The 26,908-nt window shown below is 39.3% G+C and overlaps 2 protein-coding genes across 2 annotated transcripts in view; one reads left to right on the top strand and one right to left on the bottom strand.

Annotated features, from left to right (window-relative positions):
• Window positions 1-642: 642 nt before the first annotated feature.
• On the top strand, window positions 643-4,417 carry LOC148819551 (homeobox protein DBX1-B-like). The gene is made up of 4 exons (XM_088935091.1): window positions 643-1,125; window positions 1,464-1,565; window positions 3,089-3,291; window positions 3,522-4,417. The coding sequence occupies exons 1-4, from the start codon at window positions 756-758 to the stop codon at window positions 3,831-3,833; spliced, it is 987 nt and encodes a 328-aa protein (XP_088791217.1). The 5' UTR covers window positions 643-755; the 3' UTR covers window positions 3,834-4,417.
• A 2,465-nt stretch (window positions 4,418-6,882) lies between these two features.
• The window catches only part of nav2a (neuron navigator 2a), a 124,688-nt gene continuing 104,662 nt past the window's right edge, over window positions 6,883-26,908 (bottom strand). The window contains exons 24-39 of the mRNA XM_088934843.1: window positions 22,606-22,689; window positions 22,269-22,380; window positions 21,453-21,604; window positions 18,419-18,591; window positions 17,481-17,634; window positions 16,682-16,841; window positions 16,136-16,233; window positions 15,890-15,985; window positions 15,535-15,703; window positions 14,015-14,250; window positions 13,530-13,684; window positions 13,277-13,348; window positions 12,585-12,781; window positions 11,849-11,967; window positions 10,264-10,467; window positions 6,883-9,736 (exon numbers count right to left, since the gene is read on the bottom strand). Of these exons, the coding sequence (XP_088790969.1) occupies window positions 9,611-9,736; window positions 10,264-10,467; window positions 11,849-11,967; window positions 12,585-12,781; window positions 13,277-13,348; window positions 13,530-13,684; window positions 14,015-14,250; window positions 15,535-15,703; window positions 15,890-15,985; window positions 16,136-16,233; window positions 16,682-16,841; window positions 17,481-17,634; window positions 18,419-18,591; window positions 21,453-21,604; window positions 22,269-22,380; window positions 22,606-22,689 (2,307 nt within the window). The 3' untranslated portion in view covers window positions 6,883-9,610. The remainder of the gene's footprint in view (window positions 9,737-10,263; window positions 10,468-11,848; window positions 11,968-12,584; window positions 12,782-13,276; window positions 13,349-13,529; window positions 13,685-14,014; window positions 14,251-15,534; window positions 15,704-15,889; window positions 15,986-16,135; window positions 16,234-16,681; window positions 16,842-17,480; window positions 17,635-18,418; window positions 18,592-21,452; window positions 21,605-22,268; window positions 22,381-22,605; window positions 22,690-26,908) is intronic.

Genomic DNA, 26,908 nt, shown 5'->3' with positions numbered 1-26,908 from the left:
ACATAAAAAATAAAGTAATTCAACACGCAAAACCGGATAACTCTTCAGCTTTTATTCCTAATATTGTATTTCGCTGCACAATATAACAGCACGAGAAACACTTTTTATTTAGGAAATACTTGATTGGTTAGTTTCAGTCCAAATTACTCTGCCACCCAGATCCACTTAAAACATTTGGACCCACTGTCTTATTCAATGGCCTGCAGCTTTTTATGCGAATACTTATTGATCTATTTTGTAAACACAGCAGGGGGGCTCAAATAAATTTAGAGAATTCTTTTAATAATTCTCTCATTCGGGGGCAAAATGACGTTTGAAACTTTTAAAATAGGCTTTTAATTAGCCTGTGTGAGCGGAGTCCAAACAAAACCCTGCTGAGATTCTATACAACAACGTATTCCAAAGAGGCGGTCAATATGCAAAATTGATGACTACACCTTCTTTGTTAAAGGGACATTGTCTACCGCTTGCTTATGAAGTCTAATCCAATCATAAATTGCATCCTTGGACCAATCAGGGGGCTCAGATTGCGGGCTGAAAGAAACTCATGTGGAGAACTTTGTTGAACCTTATTGTTGGAGCTGTCAGTTTTGAAAGGGCTTTGCTAAGCAGTCCACTATAAAACCCTTCACCTAGAAGGAAGGGGCAGAAGAGTGCTGCCTGTCTTTCCAGTTGGACCCTAAGCGAAGAAATCTTCTTCAATTAAAAGACGGACGTTTATTACGTGACACTTTCTCCTGTCCCCAGACGGTGCGATGATGTTCCCAGGTGTTATTGCGCCACCTGCAATGTATCCAAGCCTCCTGCGGCCATCGACTACCCTGACACTTCCACAGACTTTGCAATCTGCGTTTACCACGCACTCCAGCTTTTTAGTGGAGGACCTGCTCAGGATCAGCCGACCTGCCAGCTACTTGCATCGGACTGTCCCATCACCAACCGCGTCTCCGCCGAGCTCAGGAACCACGACTCTGAACACTGCGTCACCTGACCACGTTAACACCTCCACCTCGGTGTCAGTGTCACGCGGAACATGTTCACCCCAGACTTCACTGTCCACCAACAGCGACCCCAACTACCTGAAGTTTGGAGTTAACGCCATACTGGCGCCATCTTCAAGAAACGGTAAGATTTAGACTTGTTCAACGTATTATATATATATATGACAGAAACCTAATTGCAACCTAATTGTATATTTTACCAGAGGCTCAGGTGAAGTTGATTGCCACACCCACATTTTGGGGTCTAAAATCGAAACAACAAAAATAGTTTCAAATAGCTGTTGAATGGCAAAAATAATACTGAAATACTTACGTTAGCAAACCCATGAAAACAATTTTTGATTTTTTCCAAGGTACTTGGCTTTCTTATACATTATCTAAGTTAGAATTGTATGTTCAAAGAAATACAGCTGAGAATAAAAAGATTCTATGAATTGATTTGTCTTCACTTTTCGCTTACAGAATCGTCGCCTCCTTCTGTTCAGTGCCTGCACCCCAAAGCCTTCCCGTTCTCGTATTTTGACGGATCTTTCCACCCCTTCATCCGATCTTCATACTTCCCAGGTAGGCCTTCCGCCATCTTGAAAAATGACCGTTCCTGGGCCGCTGAGGTTTCCTGTAGTTTTACGCGTATTCGAAGATTGTTTCTTAGCGAATCCGGATGAGGGAGGGAGAGGGGAGGGGGGTTGAAGGCTCTGGTTCAGAGGTTGGAAGCGGTACAACATTGTGGAATCAGTCTCGCCAATTTGATGCCCTATTTAGCACAAGCAGTGACTGCTGACATTTTGCACCGTTTCCCTAATCTACAAATTAGCAGGAATTGTCATGGTCCAAATTTGAGGCGGGTCCCTTCTCACAGAGAAACTGTTGGCATCTCTTCATGGCCTCGGTTTTCCCACAGAGCAAGTGCACTTAGCCACTGATTGCTAACAAAGGTTTCAGCACCATGACCAATTGGCCAGCTCCCTCCGGGCAGCCACACACAGACCTTGCGCTGACTTGACCATCCTGCTGATAGGCATTTACCAGTCATGGACTAATTTCCCATTATGGGCTATTCAGTGTTTCAATATTTTCACAAGACCACATAGAGCGCAGTTCGTGTTTGTGGGAAGTCCAGGCGTAGCATTTGTAGATTTAAAGCTTGCAATTAACTATTGAGGACTGCATTAAAAACGAGACAATAAAATGATGTAACGGGACGAGAGGGGACGATGGCACGCATAAACAACAAAATTTAATAAAACAAAAGTTGTGTAGACAAAAAAGGGACAGCGTTTTGAGAACGAAAACTAGCTTTACTCAACATTCCGTCACCATTCTGGCACATGGGAGGTTATGTTAAAAGTGCATAGATACGCTTAAAGATGCGCTCTCATTATTAAAACGGTATTGACTATGCAGTGAAACAAAGTATAATCTTTAGGAAAAGTCTATAAAGTCGCTAGATCGTGCTTTCATTCAGACTAATGATAATAGAATGTGATTCTTTTCTTAGCTATGTGAATGCCTCAACAAAACAACTTGAGGTTTATGAATAGCTTTTCGTGTTCATTTAATGAAAATGATTTGGGGGCAAAAATAGGCCCCCGTCATCAGTATTCTCACAATGATCCTGGCATGCAGTTGTGTTTAGTTTGAAAGTGTAAATCTCTTTTGTTACAATAATATATGGCTTTAGCTGCCTGTCCTCAGTCTTTTTCTGTTAGTTCATTACTACACAATTACCGTTCACGCTTCATTAGAACCTCTATCTTTCATTGGAATTTTCTTAAAGGGTACTCTCCCTTTTTACCATACCAATGCCACCGGGAACTAAGCAATGTGCTAATTAGCTGTTTCGTTCCATTGCATTCACTTGAATGCTATTTGATAACGATTTAGAACAAAACGTTGTCGTCAGCGTAGATGTTTTAATCGAAAAACCTCGCGTTCTTAAATTCAAAAGTAAAACAACAAATAGTAATTCAATTCCCTCCTACTTGTGCATGGCACAGAGCAACCCCCTTCTATGACTGGTCATCACGCCTATAACCTATTTAGGGATTCCGGCCTCTTGACTAATTTCCTTTATGGCGTTTTTACAGCATCTTCATCAGTAGTACCAATTCCTGGCACCTTCTCCTGGCCACTTGCAGCCAGAGGAAAGCCTCGCAGGGGAATGCTCAGGCGGGCTGTGTTTTCCGACGTACAGCGCAAAGCACTGGAGAAAATGTTCCAGAAGCAGAAATACATCAGCAAACCGGACAGAAAGAAGCTGGCTGCAAAGCTCGGTCTCAAGGATTCGCAGGTATGTAACCGCTTAAAATTTCAAAATCGGGTTTAGTTCATGTTGAAATGTCGTTAATAACGTCTATTCTGAAAGCCAATAAAGGATTTCAGATATTTGGGATTTATACGGTACATCCTTAGCTTTGATAGAACTGTTCCTAAGATTTTTTCTAACCTGTATATGTAAATATACACTTGCTGGACATAATAAATGAAAAGTGACAATTCGAATTGTTTTGCCCCCGTTAGGTAAAAATTTGGTTTCAAAACAGAAGAATGAAGTGGAGGAATTCCAAGGAGAGGGAGTTACTCTCTTCTGGAGGGTGTAGGGAACAGACCCTGCCCACAAAAATGAACCCTCACCCCGACCTCAGCGACGTTGGCAAAAAGTCCTCCGAGGAAGATGAAACGGCCGGCAAACACAGCCCGCGGGTTTCGTTCTGCCACTCGGCTGCAGAACACAAAATCATGGACATCGAGTCGCACCTGTCGTCGCCGTCGAACTCCAGCAAACACTCAGACTTCTCAGAATCAGAAGAAGAGGAAATCACGGTTTCATAAATATTGACAATAAATTATGTTTGTATAAAACTGACTGTTATATATATATAAAAATCTATGTAGCCAGCCCTTTTATAATATTAAAGAGGATTATCCCTTTATTTAATCGCTGTTACTTGAAATATTTTAAGTTATGCCCTTGTTAACTTGCTCCTCTGGACAAGTTAAAACCACACATTCACTTGGAGTTTTGTATAAAAATTGCAGACTTTTATCGATTCACTTTCCAGTGTTTCATAAGGAATAAAGTTCTTAAATTGCAATTCTACAAAAAAATCATCTCGTATAAAGGGATAAACTTCTTTGAAATTACTTGCTGTGTTTGCACAGCTTTTGTGAAATGTACAGTATTTTGTACAAATATTCTTTTGTATGGAAATTTTATACCAAGAGTATTATGAATGGCTATACAGTTTTTACATTAGGTTTTTAAAGCCTTTTTTAACTAAGAAATGTAGAAGTTCAATGTATAACTTATAAAGAAATATATTATTTTGTACGCTTCTGTCCACGAAGTTGAAATGTGTAGCTTATATATGTTAAATGTTTTGTATAAACACCAAATAAAATCTTGAAAATGCAAACATTTATCTCGGACTTATCAAGACAAAAAAAATTCTTTCGTGTATTATAAACATGGAGGTATTAAAAAATTAATTCATTTAAATCGCCAACCAACTGCAAATTCAATTACCCTGTGCTTAATACATTTCCCCTACCGTCATCGTCTATCCACCTCTTACCCTTTAGTGTCTAATTGTGTGAAATGAGCAATAAATTATAATTATGGACATAACGTTTTATGTCAAAACATAAAAAATGTCTTTAACACATACGTAGTTTCCACATCAAGTTTCCAAAGACTGGTTTTAAAATTTTAAAATTTGAGACAAAAGCAACTACTACAGTATGCTTAATCTATTCTTAAAAATACTTTACGTTTTCATTATTGCAAGAACCTCATCTCGTTTATATAATGGTTTCTCGAAGTAAACGATGTCTTGACTATTTGCATTAGATTTTCACTATTTTTCACACAGTGAATATAAATTTAGTTATTAGTAACTAAATATACGTTATAACTCGGCAGGGTTTATCTCTGTTGTATGAACAATTGTATGAAACATTTTATTATCTTTCTGAACGGACTGAATGCACAACGCTTTAAAAAAACAAAACAAATTCAATGTTTTGTTTAGCTTACATGAATCCAAATACAATTTGCAAATATAGCTCAATATACACAACTTTTTGACTAGAAAAAAACAAACATGATAATACCGTTTGCAGGAGCAAGACGACTTCAAAGCTGTAAGAAGTCTTAAATCCAAAAATCGCGTGCACAACCGGCCGTATTTTATGTAGTTAAAATTTGGAGCCAGCTAGCTCTGTTAAATGTAATACCTAGTTGGGAAAGATTTAACAATCGGTAATGTGACTCTTTTGGTCCACAATCCAATTGAATACATTTTCATTTTAAAGGACAAACAAGTCCTTTAAAAGATGCTGCCGTACTTCACTTTGAGTGAGATCTAGAAAACTTGTTAACTGCTGGACTTACTGCCTTGAAACACGCCGCTACAAGAGAGCAAAGAGCACTTCCACAGAGACGAGATCAGGTGTTTTCAAATGAAGACCCAACTTTCCAACTTTCCACCAGATGCTATGCGTAATGCCTGTTGTGGTAAGAACCCCAACCCCGTCGTTTTTCCTATTTACTGTACATTGCAAAACGTCACCATTATATTTTAAAAACAGGATTGCGACGAGATGACCGAATAAAAAGTAATAAAAGTATTGCGAACACACGGTATTTAAGGATATGTTCAAAACCTGGTTTGTTATATTTGAGACTCAGAAGCCGAATTTAGCGTTAGAGTAGGAGTAAACATGGTCCACAGTACGCCATCGTCCTTCTCAAGATATCCATCAATGTAACAAACCGTATTCGACGGTAAGGTAATGCTAGCTAATTACTTACCTAAAAATGGACCTTCGGGTCTTCATTAAGTGGAACAATCAATCTAAATTTAGCCTTTCACTCCAAAATTCTTTTGAGAACATGCCCTGTCTCCCATTCAACGTGCATTGGTGACCTTTAGCCTTCCAAACTCCTACGACTTAGTTGCAAAGAAAGCTAACTCATTGAAATGTATTTAGTAATGGTTTTAAAAGAAAAAAAAACAAAACAATTATTGAGTGCCAGTGGTTGCATGTGACAAATTATGCAGTGTCAGCTTCCGGTCTGTTTCACACATTTGGGTTCATTAGGTCATAGGTTCTGGATTGTAATTTTGGAGCGTGACTCAGCGGTTCTGCCTACGTAAGGATACTTAACATTCTAATTATAAATCGATGCTCAGCGTATTTTGCAACTGAATTGTTCCAGGTGTTAAAAATGTGGAAAGTATCCAATACAGATTTTAGTTGAGAAAATTACCTATAATTGTTTTTGATATTTGAATTTTAACTCCTGGTATTGAAGATAAAGGAAGACCTTCATAATCCGTTTTGCAATAACTTATTAAATCGTTTACACTGGAAAATCAGGAAGCCCAAAAATAAAATCGAGAGGGAATTCAAGCAATCAGGCTATAGTGTTCCATAAATATAGGTCAATGTGCACTTACAGTATCTCCCTTTTATACTGGGCTGCAGTGGTTCTGGAAGAATACCATTTTAAGCAGGCAATTTCCCAAAAAACACATTTAAAAGTATAATTAAAAAATAGTTTCCTTCTACTGAATCAAAACAATGTGACTAAATATATAGTATTAAAAAATAATCAATATACTGTAGATTTCACACCGCACACTGCAATTGCATTACCCTTTTGTGAATCAAATAGCACTGCTGCCTAAAACGTCTTAATTTCAATAGCTCTATCATGTAATGTCTGCCTTTATGCTTCTGTCAAGGGAACTACAATTAGAGTAAGAAATTTAAGTGAGCAGTCTCTTTAGCAAAATCTGAAAAACTTCTGTAAATCCCCAAAGAAAATGTCTTTTCAAATAAAAGTCCTCTCATGAACTTTCAGCGCAGCATTTAATAAATAAGCATTCATTTCTTTTATTGAATCATGAATAATTTAAGACTGGTACAGATCAGATTCATGGTTGAAGAGGGAATCACAATCTTGGAAAACCCTTAATGACAAACTTGAAAGAACCGTGGGATGAAAAACATCAGACTGTACACAAAATACCCATTTCCTAGTTCTGTTTAAAAATGGCTAGAAAAATTCATCAAAATGCAGCACTGTAATCAAATATTTACATTTCTATGTTACAAAGAAAAAAATGTACATCATAGTGAACACATTCATTAACAAACTTTTGCACTTTTAAACAACTAGATTCAACAGCAACCTTCCATAAAATTTCAACATCCAGACCTCTGTGGAAACAAAGTCATCACAAGTAGACAAACAGCAAAACACATCATCATAGTGTTTGCATCAACTATACTGAGCAAACATTTTCCCAAAGTGTACAGCAAATGCTAGTTAACATACAGACAAGTTATTCACATGTCTATTTACTTGATGTACAGTTCTTGGCAGTTCTGAAAACACGAGGAAACTATTTGGCTCCCATTTAAAATTCAAGATGAATGTTGCATAGGATTCGTAACTAAGAACACTCAAAATGAACAGCTCCAACAGTGAACAAAATGGAAGCATTGCAAAGGAAACAACTGAAGCCATATATCATACTAACGAGAGTGAGTTTTTAAAAAGAACTGAATCTTATGGCTCTCTACAAAGGAAGAACACTCTTTTATTTTTTATACATGAAAAACAATTTTACGTATCAACTATCATTTAAAAAAATGCAGGTAATCAAAGCTTTAGCCAATTCAGAGCCATTCTTAACAGGAAAGTACTTTATTTCTAAGATCCAAGAACAGCCCTACAACAGTTCCCTTTGCTCTGCACGTTTTGGGAAATCCAATCCTGAAAATCCTGAAAAGGAAAAGCCATAAAATTAAGTACCCTTTTACCTCCCCCATTAGTTTAAGTAAAGTTACTCAAAACAAAGCAGCAAAAACATCAGTTGTCACATTTCATGCAGTGATATCATTCCATCATGATTTGTAATTTTTAAAATAAGCAGGACAATGGTATAAACCTTAAAGGCTCATGAGGTATAGGAAATTCCCCTTCCTTTTACTTTTTCATACATCTGTACATCTTCGAAAGTGTAGATTGAGCACCAAGCCAAACAGGTTTTTTTTTAATTGGCTTCATTCAGGAAGATGCCTTTCTCTTTCGCGATAGTGGGGAGAAAAAAAAAAGCAAACTTTACACTTCTTGCAGTTTCCAAACATCGGGAAACCATTGGATCATCCAGACGGATGATTAGCTGCAAAGACTGATATGAATTTGAAAGCATCACTCTCTCTCTCTCGTCTTTTCTCATATCATGAAGTCTCTGATATCAAAAATAATGTCACAGCCTTGAACCTATGATCTTCGCAGAATTCTAGGAGATGATGTTACAGCCCTGTTGTTAAACGCAAAAAAACAAAGACGAAACAGCACTAATGCACCTTAACACAATTATTACAAAATTAAGTAAGGCATCATTTCAAAGTTCAGCACCAAAAAGATGTTCACAAAACCTTGCACAGGATATCTGAGGGAATGCACCTTGGCACAGCTGTATGTAGTCGAGTCAGTTTTCCTGTTGCGTCTGCTTGAAAAAGAAAGTGCTATGCTGGTTGAGGTGTTTTATGCCCTTACCAAAGGAACAAGCCATAATAACACGAAAGGTGAACGCGTGCACTTAAAAGAGTCGGAGAAATACAGAAACCCATTTTCATCTTACTCATCTTACAAGAGGTCTTGCCACCAGCGTGCAAATGGCAGAAATAACCTTTCAGACCTGAATGTGCGTTATCCACCTTGGGTGGCATGAAACCTTTACAGTGTTCAAAGTAAACAATGTCCAGGAGGGGGAAATTTAAAAAACAGCCAACCTGCGTCTTGAAAGTTTTCCGTTTGAATTGAAGAGATTATAAACACATACTGGCTTCTTTCAAGGTCTACTTAAGGCTGGCTTTAATACACCAGGATCTGTTTTTAAGGAGAAACATCTGTCAAGGTTCGGAATGGGGAGCAGGGATGTGTAGTTCAATCATGGGCTGCTGTTGGTTTTGACATTAAGAGACCGTAGCTGCCTTCAAAAGGCAGACAGACTGATCTACCACCAAGTTTCCTGAGTACAGCAGAAGCCTGGTGTGCGATGGAGGATGTAAGTGTCTGTGTGTCTGTGTGTGGGGAGTATTGCAGCCTGCCCCTGCACAATGCAACACAAGGTGGAGCTTGTAGCACCAACCAACTGCAGCTGAGGATGGCCCTGCTCATGCTGGTGTCCAGCCTTCAATGGTAGTTTGGTTCACAGCAGCATAGGCAATAGTATTTCTTGTTAGATGGACAGTACACGGCACAATGCTTGCTCCACAGTTTCAAATGCATTTTTTTTGCGTATAAGTTTATGTACATTAACATCTTACAATTTGGCTTGTGAAAGCCTTTTGCAAATACACTGTAAAAATAGAATAGTGCAGCTTCACTTTTACTTTAACTTAGAAAAGACTTTTCCACTGGGTTACCTGCACCCATTTGTTTTTCAACAATTCAACAATTAAAGTGGCTTGTTCTTGAAGATGAGTTTAAAAACAAGGAGTCACATTCCGTGTATGGTTTTCAATCAAGTGTTTTTTTTCTTCTTCTTCTTGAACATCAAAAACAGAATATTGACTGGAGAACCTGATCACAATGTTGACTCCAGTGATGAATCCAAGATGTCATCATGATGACTGTTGCTATTGGAGTCGCTGTCATAACTCTGGGGGCTGGAGAAGTTGGCTGCTTCTTGGAGTCTCATTAACATATTCATCTATAAATAAATCAGAATACAACGCATCAGGAATGTAGGAACAGGTGTGGTAAGCAATCTCGGCAGCTACTACTTCTGCTGTATGTCAATGAAAAAAATATTTGAGTGTTATTGAAGCAGCACTTTCCTCAATGTACAGTATATATCAATTGACTGCTAATCAAAGCACATTTGGCCAGCTAATTTGACGCCACAGTTGCATTGTTTTCTAAAGCTGTATAAAATAAATATGAAACCCTAAGTCACCTCAAGTACAATCTGCAAATTTCAAAAGAAAATGCAAGATCATCACTGGACGTATGTAAGACACTTAAAGCAAGACAAGGAGACTAAAAGCCCGACTGCTATCTGAAAAAGTGACACAAAGACCTCATCGGGACCTTGAAATTGCGTTCAAAGCTGAGAAGAAGCTGAGCAGCACAGGCACAGCTCTGACACACAGTGCCTGTGGTGCATGTCTGACATGCTCTGACATACAGGGCTAACTTAGAGGACAGGCTGCTCTGGGGGTTAGCGGCTGCACTGACCAGTGGGTCTCCCTCCGCATCACTCTGTGGGACTTGCTTGCTGGTGCAGCCCTCCCGGGCCACGGAGTAGCCGTCAAAGCCAACATCCTCCGGCCTCAGCTGCAGGAGAGGAGGCCACTCATGCTGCTGTGGGCTGGCAGCCCAGGGGTAGGTGTCCATGACCCATTTGGCAGGGTCTTCCCATGGTGCTCTTCTCCCATATAACTGTGAAACACAGAACAGACATCCACAACGCAGAGATCAAATGAGGAACATAAGATGCACGACACACAAACCACTGAAAAAGAGATCCAGAGACAGAAATATTGTTCCGTTTTCTGTTCTAGACTGAACTGTGTAGTGCAGTGACATCTTTAGAAGAAGGTGAACCTTCCAAGTTGAAATGACATGTTTCCACCAGAAACGATAGAAAGATATTAGAATCGTGACACTTCAAAATATGGAAAGGAAGAATACCATGATCAGTTAAGAATTTTAAAAAATAATATGCATCTATCGAAAATTTCATACAATTTATTGTAAATTAAATCCCATCTGTTCTTGTGCTGGGAGGTATACTACTCAAAATTCTACTCAAACCTTTTCAACAATTATCAATTTCTCTGTAGCATCCACCTGTAAATAAGTTCTGCAGTTGCTTTAAGGAGAAATATAGGACAGATTGTCCCAGCCTAGAAGGGTCTTTAGCTAGGACTATACTTCCTGCAGCACAATGTCCCCAAACATTATAACAAGGGTTTGGTTTAGAAATTGTGGTTCAGAGAGAAGAGCTCCATCTACTGTTCCATCACTTGCAACAGCAACTTGGTTATCCTTAGAGGTCTCACATCCCAGTACTGACTAGGCCCAGTTTTGCTCAACTACGGACAAGATCAAGTTATAAATGTAGTAATGTTTTGACCATATTGTTTGCAGGCTTGCCTATTTCATGGAGTTTGCAACAATTTGGAAGAAATATATTTTAAAAGGTATAATTTTTGCATAATAAAGCCCCCAGCTTGGGTCACAAAATGCTTTGACTATTTTATACTGCAAAGTAACAGAGAAGTGGCAGGAGTAAATGCCATGTCTTCAGACAAACTAGAAGTAAAATTCAATTAAAGAATAAATGGATCTGATAATACAAAAATAACCCAAAACAGTCTACTGTAACCCCCATACTCAGTATCAACAGTAGCAATAGCAATGTTAAGAAACGGCTACATACATAATCAAATAATCGTATTTGCAAAAATGCTAACTCGTAAATTCCCTGGATTGGCAAAACATCAGTAATATTCAGTAATTAGGCTTCAGTGATTAATGGTATGTTCTCTGGGCTCTTACAGAGAGCTGAAATATTCTAAGCATTTATTAGATACATTTTCAAGTTGTTTTATTAAATCTTTAGTTTCAACCACTATTGACTTGTGGATAGAAGCAACTGGATGATATGAATGGAAAGTCTGGGAAAAAAAAGACTTTGGACTAAGTCTTTGGACTTTGGACTAGTCTTCTGGTCATGAAATTTGGGGTTTGTAAAGATTTATGGTTTATAAAACTACAAATGTAAGCGGAGAGTAAACATCTGAGCAGAAACACCTACCTGAAGGCCCTCTCTGACTGCCTCTAACATGTACGGTATTATAGAGTAGTTCCAAAGGTCGGTGAACCACACTCTCGAGCCATCCACGTCAATTGGGCACGAGAGGAAGAGTCTGGGACCTAAAGGAAAAGGTACGTTTTCATAAGCGTGCCAATGAGCCTGTATTTACATTGGTTGCAGACAAATTTTCATCCATAATGACGAACAGGAAAGTGCCTTTCTACGGCTGGGCACTTGTCAGCAGCAATCTGAGAGAAGCACCTTGCTCAAGGGCACAAGAGCAGTGTCCCCAGCCCAAGATCGGATCCCACAATATTTCTGATAGAAGTCCTGGGCAAAGATAGGTTGGTGCTAATCAGACATGGCCACAGGGGAAAACACTCCTACTGAAAACAACTGTACTTAAAAGAGGCAACTGTTAAGCAATGTACAAAGGCGTTATCGTGGACTTAAATGGTTGTCACACTGATCCGATCTAGTACTTTCGGGTAGGTCTGTCAGGTAGGAAAACGTTCCCAAGACACCATGTTTGTTTGTATATTTTACAAATTTCATTTTTAATTTCTGCAGGACAGTTTCTTAAAGATACAACTAACCTTTTTAGGTAAGCTTTAATACCTGTAAAGAAACATTTGAAATTTCACTTAAGCTGCATACATTTGCATCTGAACACGTGGAAGGCCGTGGAAACTTATAATTAATGCAAGATCTACAGATTGAGTCCATTGTCTCTCACCAATGGTGACGTCAGAGGAGCTGTGAGCTTCCAGGAACCTGTTGAGATGGTGCCAGACTTTGGGAATCCAGTCGATGATTTTGACCAGTTCCATGTTTCTCATTCTGGTGCTTATTTCAGTCTCGATCAGCTTCCTCCTCAGGAAACGACCTAAGAACCCCTTCACAGGCTCCGTGTGATTGGCACATAGCACCCACCTGAGGATGAGATAAATGAAGCACTTCATAGCATTATTTTTTAATGATGAACAGAAAATACCAATCAGTAATGAGGTACTTGTTTATATTCTAGCCCCTCAGTACATATGGTACACAGGTTTTCATGTAACAGTATCGCAAAAATGACAAAACACTGCCCTCTAGTGGAAAAATGTGAGTGCTACATGCAGCTTTGTCTGCATTCTAATAACCCCAGTAACCAGAAAGCTACATATCTTCAGCTGTATTATCAACAAATGGAATGCATAGTAATCAATTAATGCTCTGGAAACTATACAAAACTATATTTTCTTTTAAACTTAAAATAATAGAAAATGGTACTTTTTGAATTTATGATTCTGAAATGCATCAATCTTACACTTGGAAAAATACATATTACTTTTGACATAGACTGCCACTTTGTCAGCTACACAGTTTAAAAATGTCTCTTATTAAGATCAAATTGCATAAAACACTGCTACTTTTGTGAAGTACCTGAAGTTATGGTGTAGCTGCAGATTAGGAGTTGATGATGTTGCTTGATTCATTGTCCCAATAATGTAGGGGCTGTAAGAAGAAAAACATGGGGAAAAAAAACAAAAGTCTTACAAAGAATGACTCTCATGCACATTATCTTTTAGTGCTGTAGTTGAAACTCATTCTCTTTTCTCTTTATGTACAATGAAATCTTGCACATCTACCTAACCAATGAAAGATCATTCGCCTTAGTCATTACTCTCAGACTCACCATTTGTGGTACTTGCAGTTGAGAAGCCCATTGAATATCTCTCCCAGGGAGCTGACATGGTGCAGGTTGTCCAGAATCACCACCAGAGGCATGTCTACTGCGTTGCTCTCACAGTTGCACTGGTCAGCCAGGTTGGACAGATACTGCCGCAGCTCCTACGAGAGCAAGGCCCACAAGACAAAAATGTTACTGAAACAGAAAACCGGCAGGTGGGATATCTGGGAAATTTTCAGACATTTTAAAATTCCTGTCCTTGTTCTCAGCTCTTTTTGCAAAGTTTGACAATGTAGACAACAACACCAGTAAACTTTCCAGTTGTTATACCACGACAGCAGAAGAAACCTTGCCAGTGCTAATGCAGTTGGAGGATGCATAGGAGCTGACGCAGAAAAAAGGTTTATCTACCAATACTTTGCACACAGCTTTAGGACAGTATCACTGCCTTTATTTGTATCAAGAAGGGTTTGATTGAGCTTCCTACTTACCTTGCTGGACTTGTGATCCACATTGAAGGTAGCTATGACCCCATCAGTGAGCTCCCTGCGTTCTTTCAGCACCATGTACTCCGCCAGCCGATTGGCTAAGTAGGTCTTGCCAGTGCCACTGGGCCCAGAGAGGATGATGCGCCGGTGCTCCTGGAGCAGGGACACGTATCTCTGCAGCATGGGCTTGGGGATGAGCGTCTCGAAAACCAGGCAGTCCTGACTGTTCTCCGATATACCTGCGGCCAGCAACACCACACCACTCAGCACTTCGCCAACTTCCCCTCCAAGCCTGGCAGCATCTTTCTCCACAGGTTACTTAAGTCGTTAAGAACATTCTCACCTTACCGGTGCAATTCCTTAAATTGCATTGGTCGATTATCTCTTACATACCCCAATAACTGCTAATTAACACAGCTTTCCAGCTCAGACTCCTGGACACCAGTGAGAGAAGGAAGACTGGCGCTTCTGACATGTCTGTCAGAGCAGTTCACCTCTCGACACGCAGGAGGTTCAGTGTCGACCAGAGGCAAGGCCTGACTTACAGTATATCCACACCTTCAGGCCTGCAGGTTCCCAGCATGTCACAGGAGTCGAGCCAAATAGTCAAAAGCAGAGGAAGTCCTGGCTGACCTGTGCCCTACGCCAGTGAAGCTGTGCAGTCACAGGCGGCTGCAGACATGAGCCAGGCTTGTAGACACCAGTATTCGCTGTGTCAGTCTGGAGCCTCTCTTGTTTCTTATTTGCTTTAGTTTTAAGGACTCCCACCCCGAAAATATTTATGTCCACATTCATTAACTATTTCTCGCAGAGCTAAGTTACCACTGGGTTTTTTACAAGTGAGAAAAGCACAATTTGAAAGTGCCAGATATGTCTTTTACAACGCCAGTTTGAGATTTGTTAACATACCTGTAAGTCTGTTTTTGTGACATTATGAGTTTGCTTCACCCTTTTCAAAAAAAGGGGTTTTAAAACTAAAGTGAAACTTTTACGAATTAGACTGCATATACTGATAAATTTGATTCCATTTTCCTGCTTATTTTTTTCAAAAAAAGAATAATAATGTTAAAAATTCATTTAACATGATCAGTTGTTTATATACAGTATATCTTGGTCTAGTCCAAGCTCAATGCAAAATGTAGCTGTCACAAAATATGGTTTTGTTAATCACCACATTTAGCAATAGAAATTTAAGTAAACTGATACATTTCCTAAAAGCGAATCTGCAACACTCATAAAAATAGCAAGTATCTTTCAGTATACTGTTACTTGTGTTCTATACATAAGAAATATGTATGCAAAACTCTCACAATAAAGACCAGATATTAGTGATGATGATATTGTATCCAATAAGTAACAAGCATTCCTAGGCGATATTTTACACATACACACACCTACAGTATATTAAAACAGTCACATCACAGATACCCAAACAGGTGAAAATTCAAGGAAAAAAGTGTAAGCATTCAATCACAGAGAAACGTTTAAAAAGCAGTAAGGTAAAAGCACACTGGTGCAGGTACCTTTCAGGCTGACAGAGATGGTGTTGTTTTCTCCCACCAGGTAACCACAAGGGAGGAGTTCTGGGGTCTCAGCTCCACTGGTGCAGTGGATATCTCCGATGCTGTATCCCAAAACACTGTCTGAATTCAAACCCAGCTGGCTTACTGGATCCACGTGGATGATATATTCCTAGGAAAATCAAAAGGGGATTTGTTCAACAACAAGATACAAGCATGATACCAGATGATCGACAGTAATGGATCATTTATACCTGGTCACAAAGCCACCAGCTGACTCCATATGTTTAATCGGGCACATCATTAAGGACTCATTATGCCTCGTATTAGAAAATACAACAGGTTTTTCTCTCATTACCTTGAAAAGGCGTCTGACAACACCATCCAGGACATCCCACTTGGTTTTTCCACTGACTCCAATGCAACCAATGAGAAAATGATGAGGTCTGCACTCCTAGTAGGGGGGAAAAGTTTCTTAAACTTAAACTGAACAGTGCTTAAAATAGAGGATATAGAATTTTCTCTAACTTCAGACTACAGATCATTTGCTCTTTTGGGCATTATGCCTTGTATCTGCGTTAACATTAAAAGCAGTGTAACTCACTTCTTTCCATTTAATGTCATTTTCCAGGGTCACAACGATCTTCACATGACGGCCTTCTTTCCGAGATGAACCATCTCCATTGTCATCCAACAGCATGTCTATGGAGCCAGAGCAACAAATCAACATTTGGAAAACAGAACAGCCCTACTGTTTGCCCATACCTAACATTAACCTTACTTTAAAACCATCCAGAATTGCTGTCTCATTTATTACTTTAAACCACACCATAATCTTAACCCTGAACAGGACCCAAATCAAGACCCAACCCTGTCATTAAACATACAGTACTAATACCAACCACAACACAGTCCTGACTGTAGACCAACCTTAACTCTACAATATTAATTCATGCCGAATCGTAGCCCAACCTTTACCCTAACCCTAGCTTTTGCTACATTGCTGCCAACCATGTGTGAATTTGATAACCTTTAATCTTCTTTGCCTGTAAAATAAGACACTGCAGAAAAAAATGTAAAAATAGAGTTCTGTGAATTTTGTGGGTTTCCAATATTATCTGTGCTGAGAGAAGCGTGTGAGTGGACTCACCCAGGCTGGTGGACTCCGTGAGGCTCAGGCTGTGCTGGGAGAGACCCACTGACTGCCGAGGGGACGAGGAGATGGAGACTTGGGAAGCAGCCCTGCTGCAGCTCCCCTGGCTCTCCGACTTCAGTCGATCATTCTCAGCCTTTAGCTTTTCAATTTCAACCTGCAGAAAGTACAAAACAGGGGGACTCAGATGTCTTTCTTCTTCAAATTTAGAATTGTCAAATATAACAAACCCCATTTTTGGACTCAGACGTTGTGTGCTTTTCATGTCCGGGCTCTCAGCTATGAGCCCTGTGACCGCTCACTCTCTGACTGGTGGGAAGTCTGCGAAGTGGCCACAGGAATCACTGTCTTGCCAAGCTCCGAGAGCGAGCCCTGGCCAACTAATTCCACTTGACCAATAATGTTCTGCTTGGAGAATCTGGTCATAGTCGGCTAGTAACGTGACCCAGGCTCGAACCCATAATTTCTGGATCATAGAACTCGTGCGTGGGAGAGTGCTTTTACTGGTTGAGCTACCCAGACACCTTTAGGATTAGGATTCTAATCCAAAAGAGCATTATGAATATCAGGAGATAGCTTTTATATTTGTAATTACAAAATAAAATTACATTTTTGGTTGTAAGTATCTTGATAAATCTATGACTTTGGCCAGTGACTACTGAGGCAGATTTTTTTGTCTGGGAACTGAAAGGACATGACCTGGCTGTAATATTCAATTTTAGAGCAAATGGTCCTTGAAATGGCCAATCCCCTTACCAACGCCCGTACCCACTAGTGCCAGAGCCCCAGGCCTCACCTGCATTCTGTTCATGGCCTCTCGCAGCTGGTCCAGCTGATGGGCTGAGCTGAGGGCCTCCAGCCGGATGTCAGTCAGTTTCATCTCTTTGTCCCTGAGCTCGCTGCGCAGCTGCATGATGGTCTCGGCCTCGCTGTCTGTGCACTCCGATATCCTGCCGGGGAGAACAGAGTAGGAATACACCGGGACAATCATACCCAGCTCTTTGCTTCCTCAACCTCAGGGACAGGGAGCGAGAAATTAAACTTCCAAGTTGAACCTATTTAAAACCAACTTAGAATTCTACATAACTCGCATAATTAAAAAAAGGCTAGTGCATAAACTTTGGGGGTGGAAATGTAATTCATGCACTTACACAGACGCAAGAATTTTTGATTTGTAAGACCAACACATATAGTACAGTATATCAAGTAATATTAAGCAGGGTATACATCTTATATGTGATTTTACAGACATGATTAATTTGTGTTCAAGTGACAAAGCAATGTGCCCAGAAAAAGTCAGTGGGTTTTGCCTGAAAAACACTGTATAACACAGAGGCTTGATTGTTTTGTACCTGTAGGGTATGTGGGAGAAGGAGCAAGATAACTCATTGCCTTGTAATTGCCCAAACTGAGTGGGTGCCTTTAAAGGACAGTCCTCTACCACTTAATACATGCTAAACGGCTTATATATTCTTACAACTGATTCATACAGTGCTCTTTTTTTCTTATCTCACCTGCTTGGCATCGTGCTAATGTTTGCAAATGTGTCAGAGAAGCAACCATTTGCTAATTGTCATGTCTTTGGTAACATTTCAATTCACTGGCCAAGCCAAAAAAAGCTCTTTGAATTTGAATACATTTGGATGTGGGCAGGCTACAGCAGGAATGTGAAGACCAATCTGAAAAACTCAAGTTACTGAGAGAAGTGGAAAACAGGAGAGGTGTGTTACGCACAGGGAGTTGGAGTGGGAATTCCTCAAGATGGGGGTGGATGAAGTGGAGCCGTTGTGAGGGAGTTTGGGAGAAGAGGGCAGGGAGGAGTCAGTCATCTCCTCGATGTCGGAGTGGGAGGAAGCAGACTTGGGCGATTTCTTCTTGCTGAACGCTTGCTTGAAAGAGCTTCTCAACTGCAAGAACAGAAGAATGACAAACATGATCTATTGTACAGCTTTAAAAAACAAAATGCGCACGAGGTTTCACCAAACAAAACATTTTTGGGAAGAGGAAAAGGAAGGAAGAGGAAAAAAAGTGACTTTATCACATAAAGTGATTCGGACTTCGTTATCTGTGACTTTGTTAAATAATCTGACCCGTATAACTCATGTCATCTTCACCACCACCCAAAAGGTGTACTACTGATCTTCTTGCTCCATATATAAAGGTGAACTTCCAAGCAGTCCTCAAGCAATGACCTTGATTTTCTCAGCCATCAGATTTTGCTGAACATCAAATGAACACTGAATGTTCTTACACAAAAACAAATCTGAGAGCAAAAGAGACAATAAAGGTCTCCCCTTCTGACACCCTAGAACGGACACGCAGAGCTGTGTATGAACCAGGACAACATTTGCTTAGAATGGATAGAGTCACTTTTGAGTAAACCGAGAGAAACAGTTAGGTTAAGTGCATGTCTCATGTTTCAGAAAAAGAGTGGGAATTGGGTTAGTATCCAATAGGCGCTAGGTTAGCCGGGTTTAGCAGTTTGCAAGAACATACAATCTTACCTCATAGACCTGCCATATGAAGCGCAAGCACAAAGAAAAACAGGAAAGAAAAACAAATAACAAATAAAAAATCAGTTTTGGGTATAGCTACTGGCTATTTGTGGTTGGCTGTACATGAATTTGTTTTATTGGTATCCTGAGCTGAATGGTCAAAGTACACCAATCAGCCATATTTTATAAGCAAAATCTTGAAAAGTAAGTAAAATGAAATCTGGTTGTAAATGTACTTAAGTGATTTGCATATAGCACCTCAATTCAGAACCACATACACACTAATTTACCCCACCGTGTTATTCAGACCCCTGAAATTGGTTTTATTTATTGTACATGAAATGGATGTTCTAAAAGAATTTCATATGGATGTGACAACACACACTGCCCTTATCCCCAAGCTCTTTTTTTCCAGCATCTTCTTGACTTCACCTCCGAGGTGGCAGCCATATCACAAATGACCATGATTCAGGAAGAACCACACCACTCAGCAGTGATTATGTAAGGCCAGGGGCACTCAAGAGCTTCAGCTGGGTGGGAGTTTCTGAGTCAAGGGGTCTCCGTGAACCTTGACACACTGGAGTCGTCAACCTGCTTTTTCTAGGAGTCTGACACAGTGGTTCACGAAAACCACGGTTGGGCTTTTTCACACCGTCTCCAGAGGTACCTCTGAGCCGGTTTTTGTTATCCCAAATATTAAAAATCAACATCTTATTCTAAACATTCGATTCAATGTATAATGCTGTCCTCGTTCTTTTCCTCAGACTTGGACATCAAGCCAATTCATAACATTAAAATCATCTTCTTCTTTTGTTGACACCAGCTTCTGGTTCATGGCATGATACAGCCTTTAATTAGTGAAATAAAGATGCTAAACAGATTGGCTTGCTTCAGGGTTTCCCTGTGTTGATGCTTGGGTTATGCGACACAGTGCTGTGACGCTTCACATTTTGATGTACAATAAATAGCAACGCAACACCTGTGTCCCTGGCCGAAAACAGAAGGTGGGGCAATGATAGCAGGAGCTGTGGTACAGTATGTACAGGTAGCTTCACGTTTATCCAATAAGGCTAAATCAATAGAAAATGGCTTTAACTTTACTCCCACTGGACTTCAAAACTTATTTCAAGCCATGATTCTAGTCAAAATCTATGCAAAAGACTAGACTGGGAAAGGGATCTGTAAGGTTGGTAATACAATTTGAATAGGTTTCAAATTTGAAATGTTAGCTTTATAATTCCGCACACTGTCCAATTCTTTAAGTCCAAGTGACTTCTAACCTATTTCTAAACATGGCAGGCTAAACCATAGCTAATAAGCAGCTAAGTTTGATTTTCACTATGCTTCTTCAAAGCTTACTAGAACTGATCAAATTTGCACACTGGCAACAAAATAGGATGATTCATCCTTTCACTTCATTTATGTTACTTCTTCGGCCATCTCTGAGTCAATTTCCAATCTGACAATAGTTTGGAGTGACTTTGAAAATGTAATACCATTTCAAAATGGTATTACAGTGGCCAGTGGAAAAAAAATCCCACGAAAAAAGAAGTAGAAAACTGTGGCATACTGTAGTTTGTTGCCAATATGCACAGCCATTGTAGTATCATCACAATACACTACTGTCTTTAATACACTACGGGTCTCTCTAGTGCATATCCAATATTCACCTTTCCTCCAGTGCAGGACACAGTCTATTGATGTAATAGGTAGAAACAAATATATTATTACTACATCACAGGCTCTTACTTGAAGGCACAAAATGAAAAGAAAACAACACTAAAATCTTTACCAGACACTGAATGCACCACACATAAGTATAGATCAGCACAGTGGTATACAAAACCCATATTCACCTGTCCTCCAGCACAAGAAACCGTCTTTGGATGTAATGAGGAGAAATAAATCAATGAGACCAAGCACACTGTCATGCAATAAGAAAACCTCCAAATAATAACAGCAACCCTATGAAAATAATGCCTAGTAAGCAGACGGTCTACAGGTAGATTCTTGCATACATAATGGCAATATTCTACATATTGAAGCAGCGATGCATCCAGTCACTGCACTGCGATAGACAAACGTAGTTAAAAAAAAGAAAAAGATCCCACTGCTGTTCGCAGTTCAGTGAAAGAGCCTGAACACCAAGCTCCTCCGTATAAACGCATTTGCGTAGCCCGCCGAGGGGGACGACTCAGCGGTGTTTTAACCTGGTGACACAGCTTCTCATACGTTTCGTTTTTCTGGTCAGAAAGCGGCGAAAGTGAACCCACCCAGTTCTTCTTCTTCTTCTTCTTGGCGTCCAGCTCCACGTTGCTGCCCACGCTGGAGTGACTGGTGGCGCTGGTGATGCTGGAGACGCTGTCGGAGGAGTGCTGCCGGCGGATGCGCAGGTCCGCCTGCTGGGGGGCGCCGTTGCCAGCCGCTGAAAGGCCACAAGAGAGGCGGGACCCATCAGCAAAACATGTCCGAAAAACCTTTCATTCATTTTCCCTTTAGGTGGTCACAGCAATAAAAACCAGTAGTAACAGCAAATAACAATGAAACAAGTAAGATATATTTGACATATTTGTTCAATATAATACACACCAGAAAACACTGTGGTCCAGCACCCACCTCTTTGAGCTAGATTCGTACCAGAAAGATGTTATTTCCACTTCTTAATATGATCTTACAGTATATCAAAACTCTTCTTAACTGTATGACTTTATTTTAAAGAGGTCAATGGCATTGAGATAGACACCACAAACAACACAGGGGTTGTAATCTGTGTCTATTGTTAATTGAAATTAATAAGAGAAAAATGTACATGCGTTTAAATTAATTTCATTAACAGCTTGTAGATCATAAGATCATAAAAAGGTGCAAAACAAGAGGAGGGCATTCAACTGCTTGCAGCTTGCAGTTTAATGATCTGTGAATCTTGAAGGAACCAGGAGACCTGGCTTCAACTCACTGCCTGGTTAGCTTGTCTTGTCTTAGAATACTAACTTAGCTATCAAATGTGCTCTCATTAGGAGATGTTATAGCAGTGTTACCAGTCGCTTATTACAACAGCAATACTAAGAGATGGAGCTGTGGGTTCTCACCTTTACATGTAAGCTCTGGGGTGTTTATAACTCCATTGATAGCAGCCTGGGCAGCAGCATTCTGCTTCTTCAGGTACTCAATAGTTTTCCGTAGCTCATTGAGTTCTGAATCCTGCATATAAACACAGTTTGACAGTTTGATTACTTTCTTTCCACAGAGTAGCCTTCTTCCTTGTGGAGCTACCCCACTGGGATTGATGTAAAATGTCTAGAGGACACTGGAGAGAAAAGGTCCAAGAACAGTGTATTTTTCTTTTTTATTTCAACTTTTCAGTGTGGAATTAACCTCTGCTTGATAAATGAATACGGAACTGAGCTGGGCACACTGTCCCCTCACCTTCTGTTCTGCTGTCATAGTCAGACTCTGGAGTCTAATGGTCATGTTTCCAAGACTCTGTTCAAAGGCTGCTACAAGATGAGCCTGTAGAGAAAGAAAACCCAGTAAAAGAGTTAATTACTCCTTTCCCCGATAATCAAACCAAGGCTCCAGAGCCAAAACGTTGTGTTACTTTTCTTCCCTTTTCAGCATGGAATAAACTTTTACTTGTTCTTATAATATTTTTGCTTAGCAATTGCAGTGTCTTACAATTTTGGCAAGGGTTTACATCAGGCTACGTGATTTGTGAATACAGCTCAGAATCTGGATTCATGCCTGCCTGGGCACCTCCCCAGCCTGTCTCTATAATACTTGCAGTATTGAAATAAAACTCACAATGAGGCCCACACAAACACCTTAAACCTACAATGCCAGAAGCACAAATACTGAAAGAAGATCTCTTGTGCATTATTTGCCTGGGAGAGCATGGCAGACAGGCAAACTGTGACATCATGCTGAGAAAAGAGAAACTGCCAGTACATGTAGGTTGAAGTGCAGCCAGGATATGGTCAATTTGCTGTATCAAATAAGTTCTACGCCTTCAAAAGCACATCTTCGAATTGAAAACATCACTCCATACCTTGAAGATATGGTATACACAGACCACTGCAGATGACTAAGAGCGTAAGAAGAAAATGTAGTTCAGCTACTAACCACATTATTCGAAGTGGAGTGTTACTGATCTGTTGCTCTTGTAATATTTATATCATTTCTCTTTGGTAATATTCAATATTCATTGTATTATTCAGAACACAAAACATGTTTTAGCTCCAAATTAGTCATTTTTCAACAATGACTATTGCAATATTATTCTCCTCCCCAATTACTAAGTTATGAAAAAATAATGTGTCATCTTCATATATACAGTATATAAATCAGCTTCTGCTTTAAAGACCTGGCAATATTTAAAATGATTTTACTCTTCTTCCTGTCTAAGCTTGAAGATAAGAGTGCACTGGTTAAACCTTTTTCCTGCAGTAGGTTGCCCACCAGTTGACATTGCTTAATACTGAAACAGTTAATTGGAAAAAACAACTTCTAATAACAAGCATATTATCTTAACATAACTGTTATCATAAATCATTACATTATGGAATGTAATTAAAAAAACTACTTTAACAATTTAATAATTAAAAGATTTCATAATGTAAAGTCTATGCAAATGTTCTGTACTTCCTTATAGTTTTAAAGAATCTCTCGCACTAAAGAATCTCTTAGAAATGTGTAATGCAGTCAGTACAGAGAAAAAATGCAGTAACCACAAAATGTACTATGAACACCTACAAAATACACATAAAACATGAATTTCAAAACATACCTCAATGTCTTTTTTCCTTCCAGTCTAGATCAAATATTCTGATAGCAATTGTTTCATTTTCCAGCTCTTTTTAAGCATCACATGAGCAAACATCTAACAGAAAAGGTTAAGTTTCTGTATCCAGAAATGTATGTTAATAAAGTCTGTGCCACCTTAAAATGTATGCAATTTTCTTAAACTCAAAGGAAACTACGACATGTCTAATTATAAGCTCCCTCTGCACGATCACAAACAGCTTAAATCAAACTAATGAAAAGTGAGCCTAAAGTCTCAAATTAGACCTTTTCTTGGCCAGTTCACCCCCACCTCCTTGAGTCGGCAAGCCAGTTGAACCAGTGATGGGACTGATAGGTCTGACACTATTTCAAAATAACCCTTCTCTGAAATCAGCAAACATGAAAGAACGAGACAAGGCAGTTGCAGATATTTTTCCGACTTATGCTGTACAAGACAGCAGAACACAGAAATGAAGCATCCGACGATACTATCAAGAGTCCGTGCGTCACACACGTGGTAAGACAAAGTAGAGGCACAGTGAGTTGTTGAGGATTTCCCCACAGCAAAGCTGATCCATGTAAGACGGTTTGTATTAACAGTCTTACACCCCAGCTTCAGATCATTTTCCTCAAAGTTAATATTCTCAGAACCGAATACTTTTTATCTTAATGGCATTTCGCTACAGCACTGGCAGGTGATCTTGATCTACACCTACTGTAAGTAGCAACCTAGAGAAAGTAAGACCTGAGTAACTGTGAGCAAGCTCACTAATTTAAAGAACCTGCATTCTGCACTGAAAACATGTCATTCAGCAGAAAATCCTGAAAGGGGAAAAGCTTTGGGTAAGAACACAAGACCTTTCAGGAATGCCATACAGAATAAATATAGGCAAAGCATGCAGGCGAGAGGAAGTCCCATTTTATTAACAATCCCAGAAGACAAGAAAAGAAAAGTAAGCATGTCCATGGACAGAATAATATAAAAGTTGCACCTCTTGAATTTATTAAAACTTTCAATGCTTTATCTACAACTACAAAACATTTTTTTCAGTTTTGTTCTGTTTATATTTTAGTATTTTTAGATGGAATTTAACTTCTAAACAGTTAGCACTTTGTCATTTAATGAGAATTAACTCTTGAAAACACAAGCAGAAAGGTTAAAAAGGAAAAGAATTTCCAGGAAGGGAATGGCTAATGAAAAAAATGAGACTGACAACTAACATTATACGTTATCTTTGACATATGTACTTTCATCTCTTTTAAAAAAAAAATAACTGCAGTGACAAGTTTTGCTTACAATTAATGTCAGCCCCCTGGACATTTGAACTAAAACCAGGAATGCTTATTCATTTCTATTTAAAACAAATGGGCCACAGTCTCCAATAAATTGCAGTCTTTTGGAAATTTTAACTTGAGTTCATTAACATGCCAATGATTTAAAAAAAAGCAGTTAAGGACAGCTTGAACTCAGAAGCCCTGTCTGGTATAAGAGCCTGAAGAAATGGATTATTGCGTAATGAGAACACAGTCATCACAGAAAAAAACACTGAAAAACACCCTAATCAGGGAAATCAGCAGTTCATAACCTGTTGTCGAAAACAAGTAAGAACAATGGATTCTCTGACACTGCTCTGCGTGCTGGGGAGACAGTCTACTGACACTTTGAAACCTCTCTTTGTTTCTTAAGTGATCCAAAACATCTTCTTACTCATTCTTAATATCTAAACAGCAGTATCAGGAAAACATTTTACTCTTCAACAAAGAAGACAAATCCTTCACATGAAAACACTCCATGACAAGCATGTCTGTTTTTTGGCATCAACAATGCACATAAAAACAAGATCTGAACTCTCCTGGTGTTAGTCAACTGCCTACTTCGTGAAACTGTAAGAAGTAAAAGAGCATCTACATGCAGTATAATAAAACACAATAATATGCATTACCTATTAGAATTGTAAAGAAAATCAAACATGGCTAAAAAAGACCTTTTAGCACATTAGTTATTTTTGTAAAACATCTCGTAGCAATAGTCTACTTCATGTAGTTGTCTGCAGAAAACCCTTTCTTATCCCAAATAACATACAGCCCCCAGCCCCCTTTTCTGTGTCTCCACTGGCCCATATAAAAACATACCAGGTCTTATCACGCTCATAGAACACACATCAGGTTATGTGCTGAAAGGACAACAGTGCCATGTCACACCTTCTTATGTTACCTTTAAAAACCTACATGGTAGCTTAAACAGTTTTCCCCTCTCGCATTTTGCCATTCTCACCCTTGTTGCTAAAAGACATGGCTGTGTAGGTGTTGTTATTCTTGTGTTCAGTCACACAAAACTACTGAACTGATGTCAAATCTTATCTAAACACTGTGAGCATAAAGGCATTTAAAGTTATATTACATAAGAAAATAAACAGGCATCGAACTACGGTGGATTTTTCTGTGCCATGATGTCTTATCCTATAAATCTTTACACCTAGGCACCTGTTTTGTGGAAACTCCCACACTGGCAATCCTTGTAACCCAAACAATGTCTGCAAAGAGCTATAAGAGCCATAACTGCCTTAACCACAACGTTTTACAAAACAAACCTTCTGGTATATTAAACTTTAGAACACTTCAGAACTTTTAGAAAATTTTACTAACACAAAACACTTCCAAAACGAAACTTTTATGTATTTAGTATTTCATAACCTTCAGGTTAATAAACCTTTACTAACCATCTATTAATATTGGAGGCAATTAAAGAGTCAGATGTTACACTGTTTCCATTTGCTCCATTATCAGGCATGAATTTAAAAAAGGTGTGTTTTTGTCCTGACTTAATAAATTGTAAGCAAGTGAAGCACAGAGATCTTTGACTGAAGACGTTTCTTCAATAGTCTTCAGTAGCCAGTAGCCAATTTAGCCACTCACTTCGTGTTCTTTTGATCTTTTTTAGAAATCATGC

Source organism: Atractosteus spatula, chromosome 16, assembly GCF_055471065.1.
Source record: "Atractosteus spatula isolate fAtrSpa1 chromosome 16, fAtrSpa1.hap1, whole genome shotgun sequence".
Taxonomy (NCBI): domain Eukaryota; kingdom Metazoa; phylum Chordata; class Actinopteri; order Semionotiformes; family Lepisosteidae; genus Atractosteus; species Atractosteus spatula.
The sequence above is the reverse complement of the archived record's forward strand: the minus strand, read 5'-3'. Positions and strand labels throughout refer to the sequence as shown.

Bases quoted from the DNA above. Each gene is read 5' to 3' on its own strand.
- LOC148819551 (XM_088935091.1), top strand. From the start codon at position 756: ATGATGTTCCCAGGTGTTATTGCGCCACCTGCAATGTATCCAAGCCTC. The intron at 1,566-3,088 runs GTAGGCCTTCCG...GCGTTTTTACAG, and splicing joins CCGATCTTCATACTTCCCAG to CATCTTCATCAGTAGTACCA. The intron at 3,292-3,521 runs GTATGTAACCGC...TGCCCCCGTTAG, and splicing joins TCGGTCTCAAGGATTCGCAG to GTAAAAATTTGGTTTCAAAA.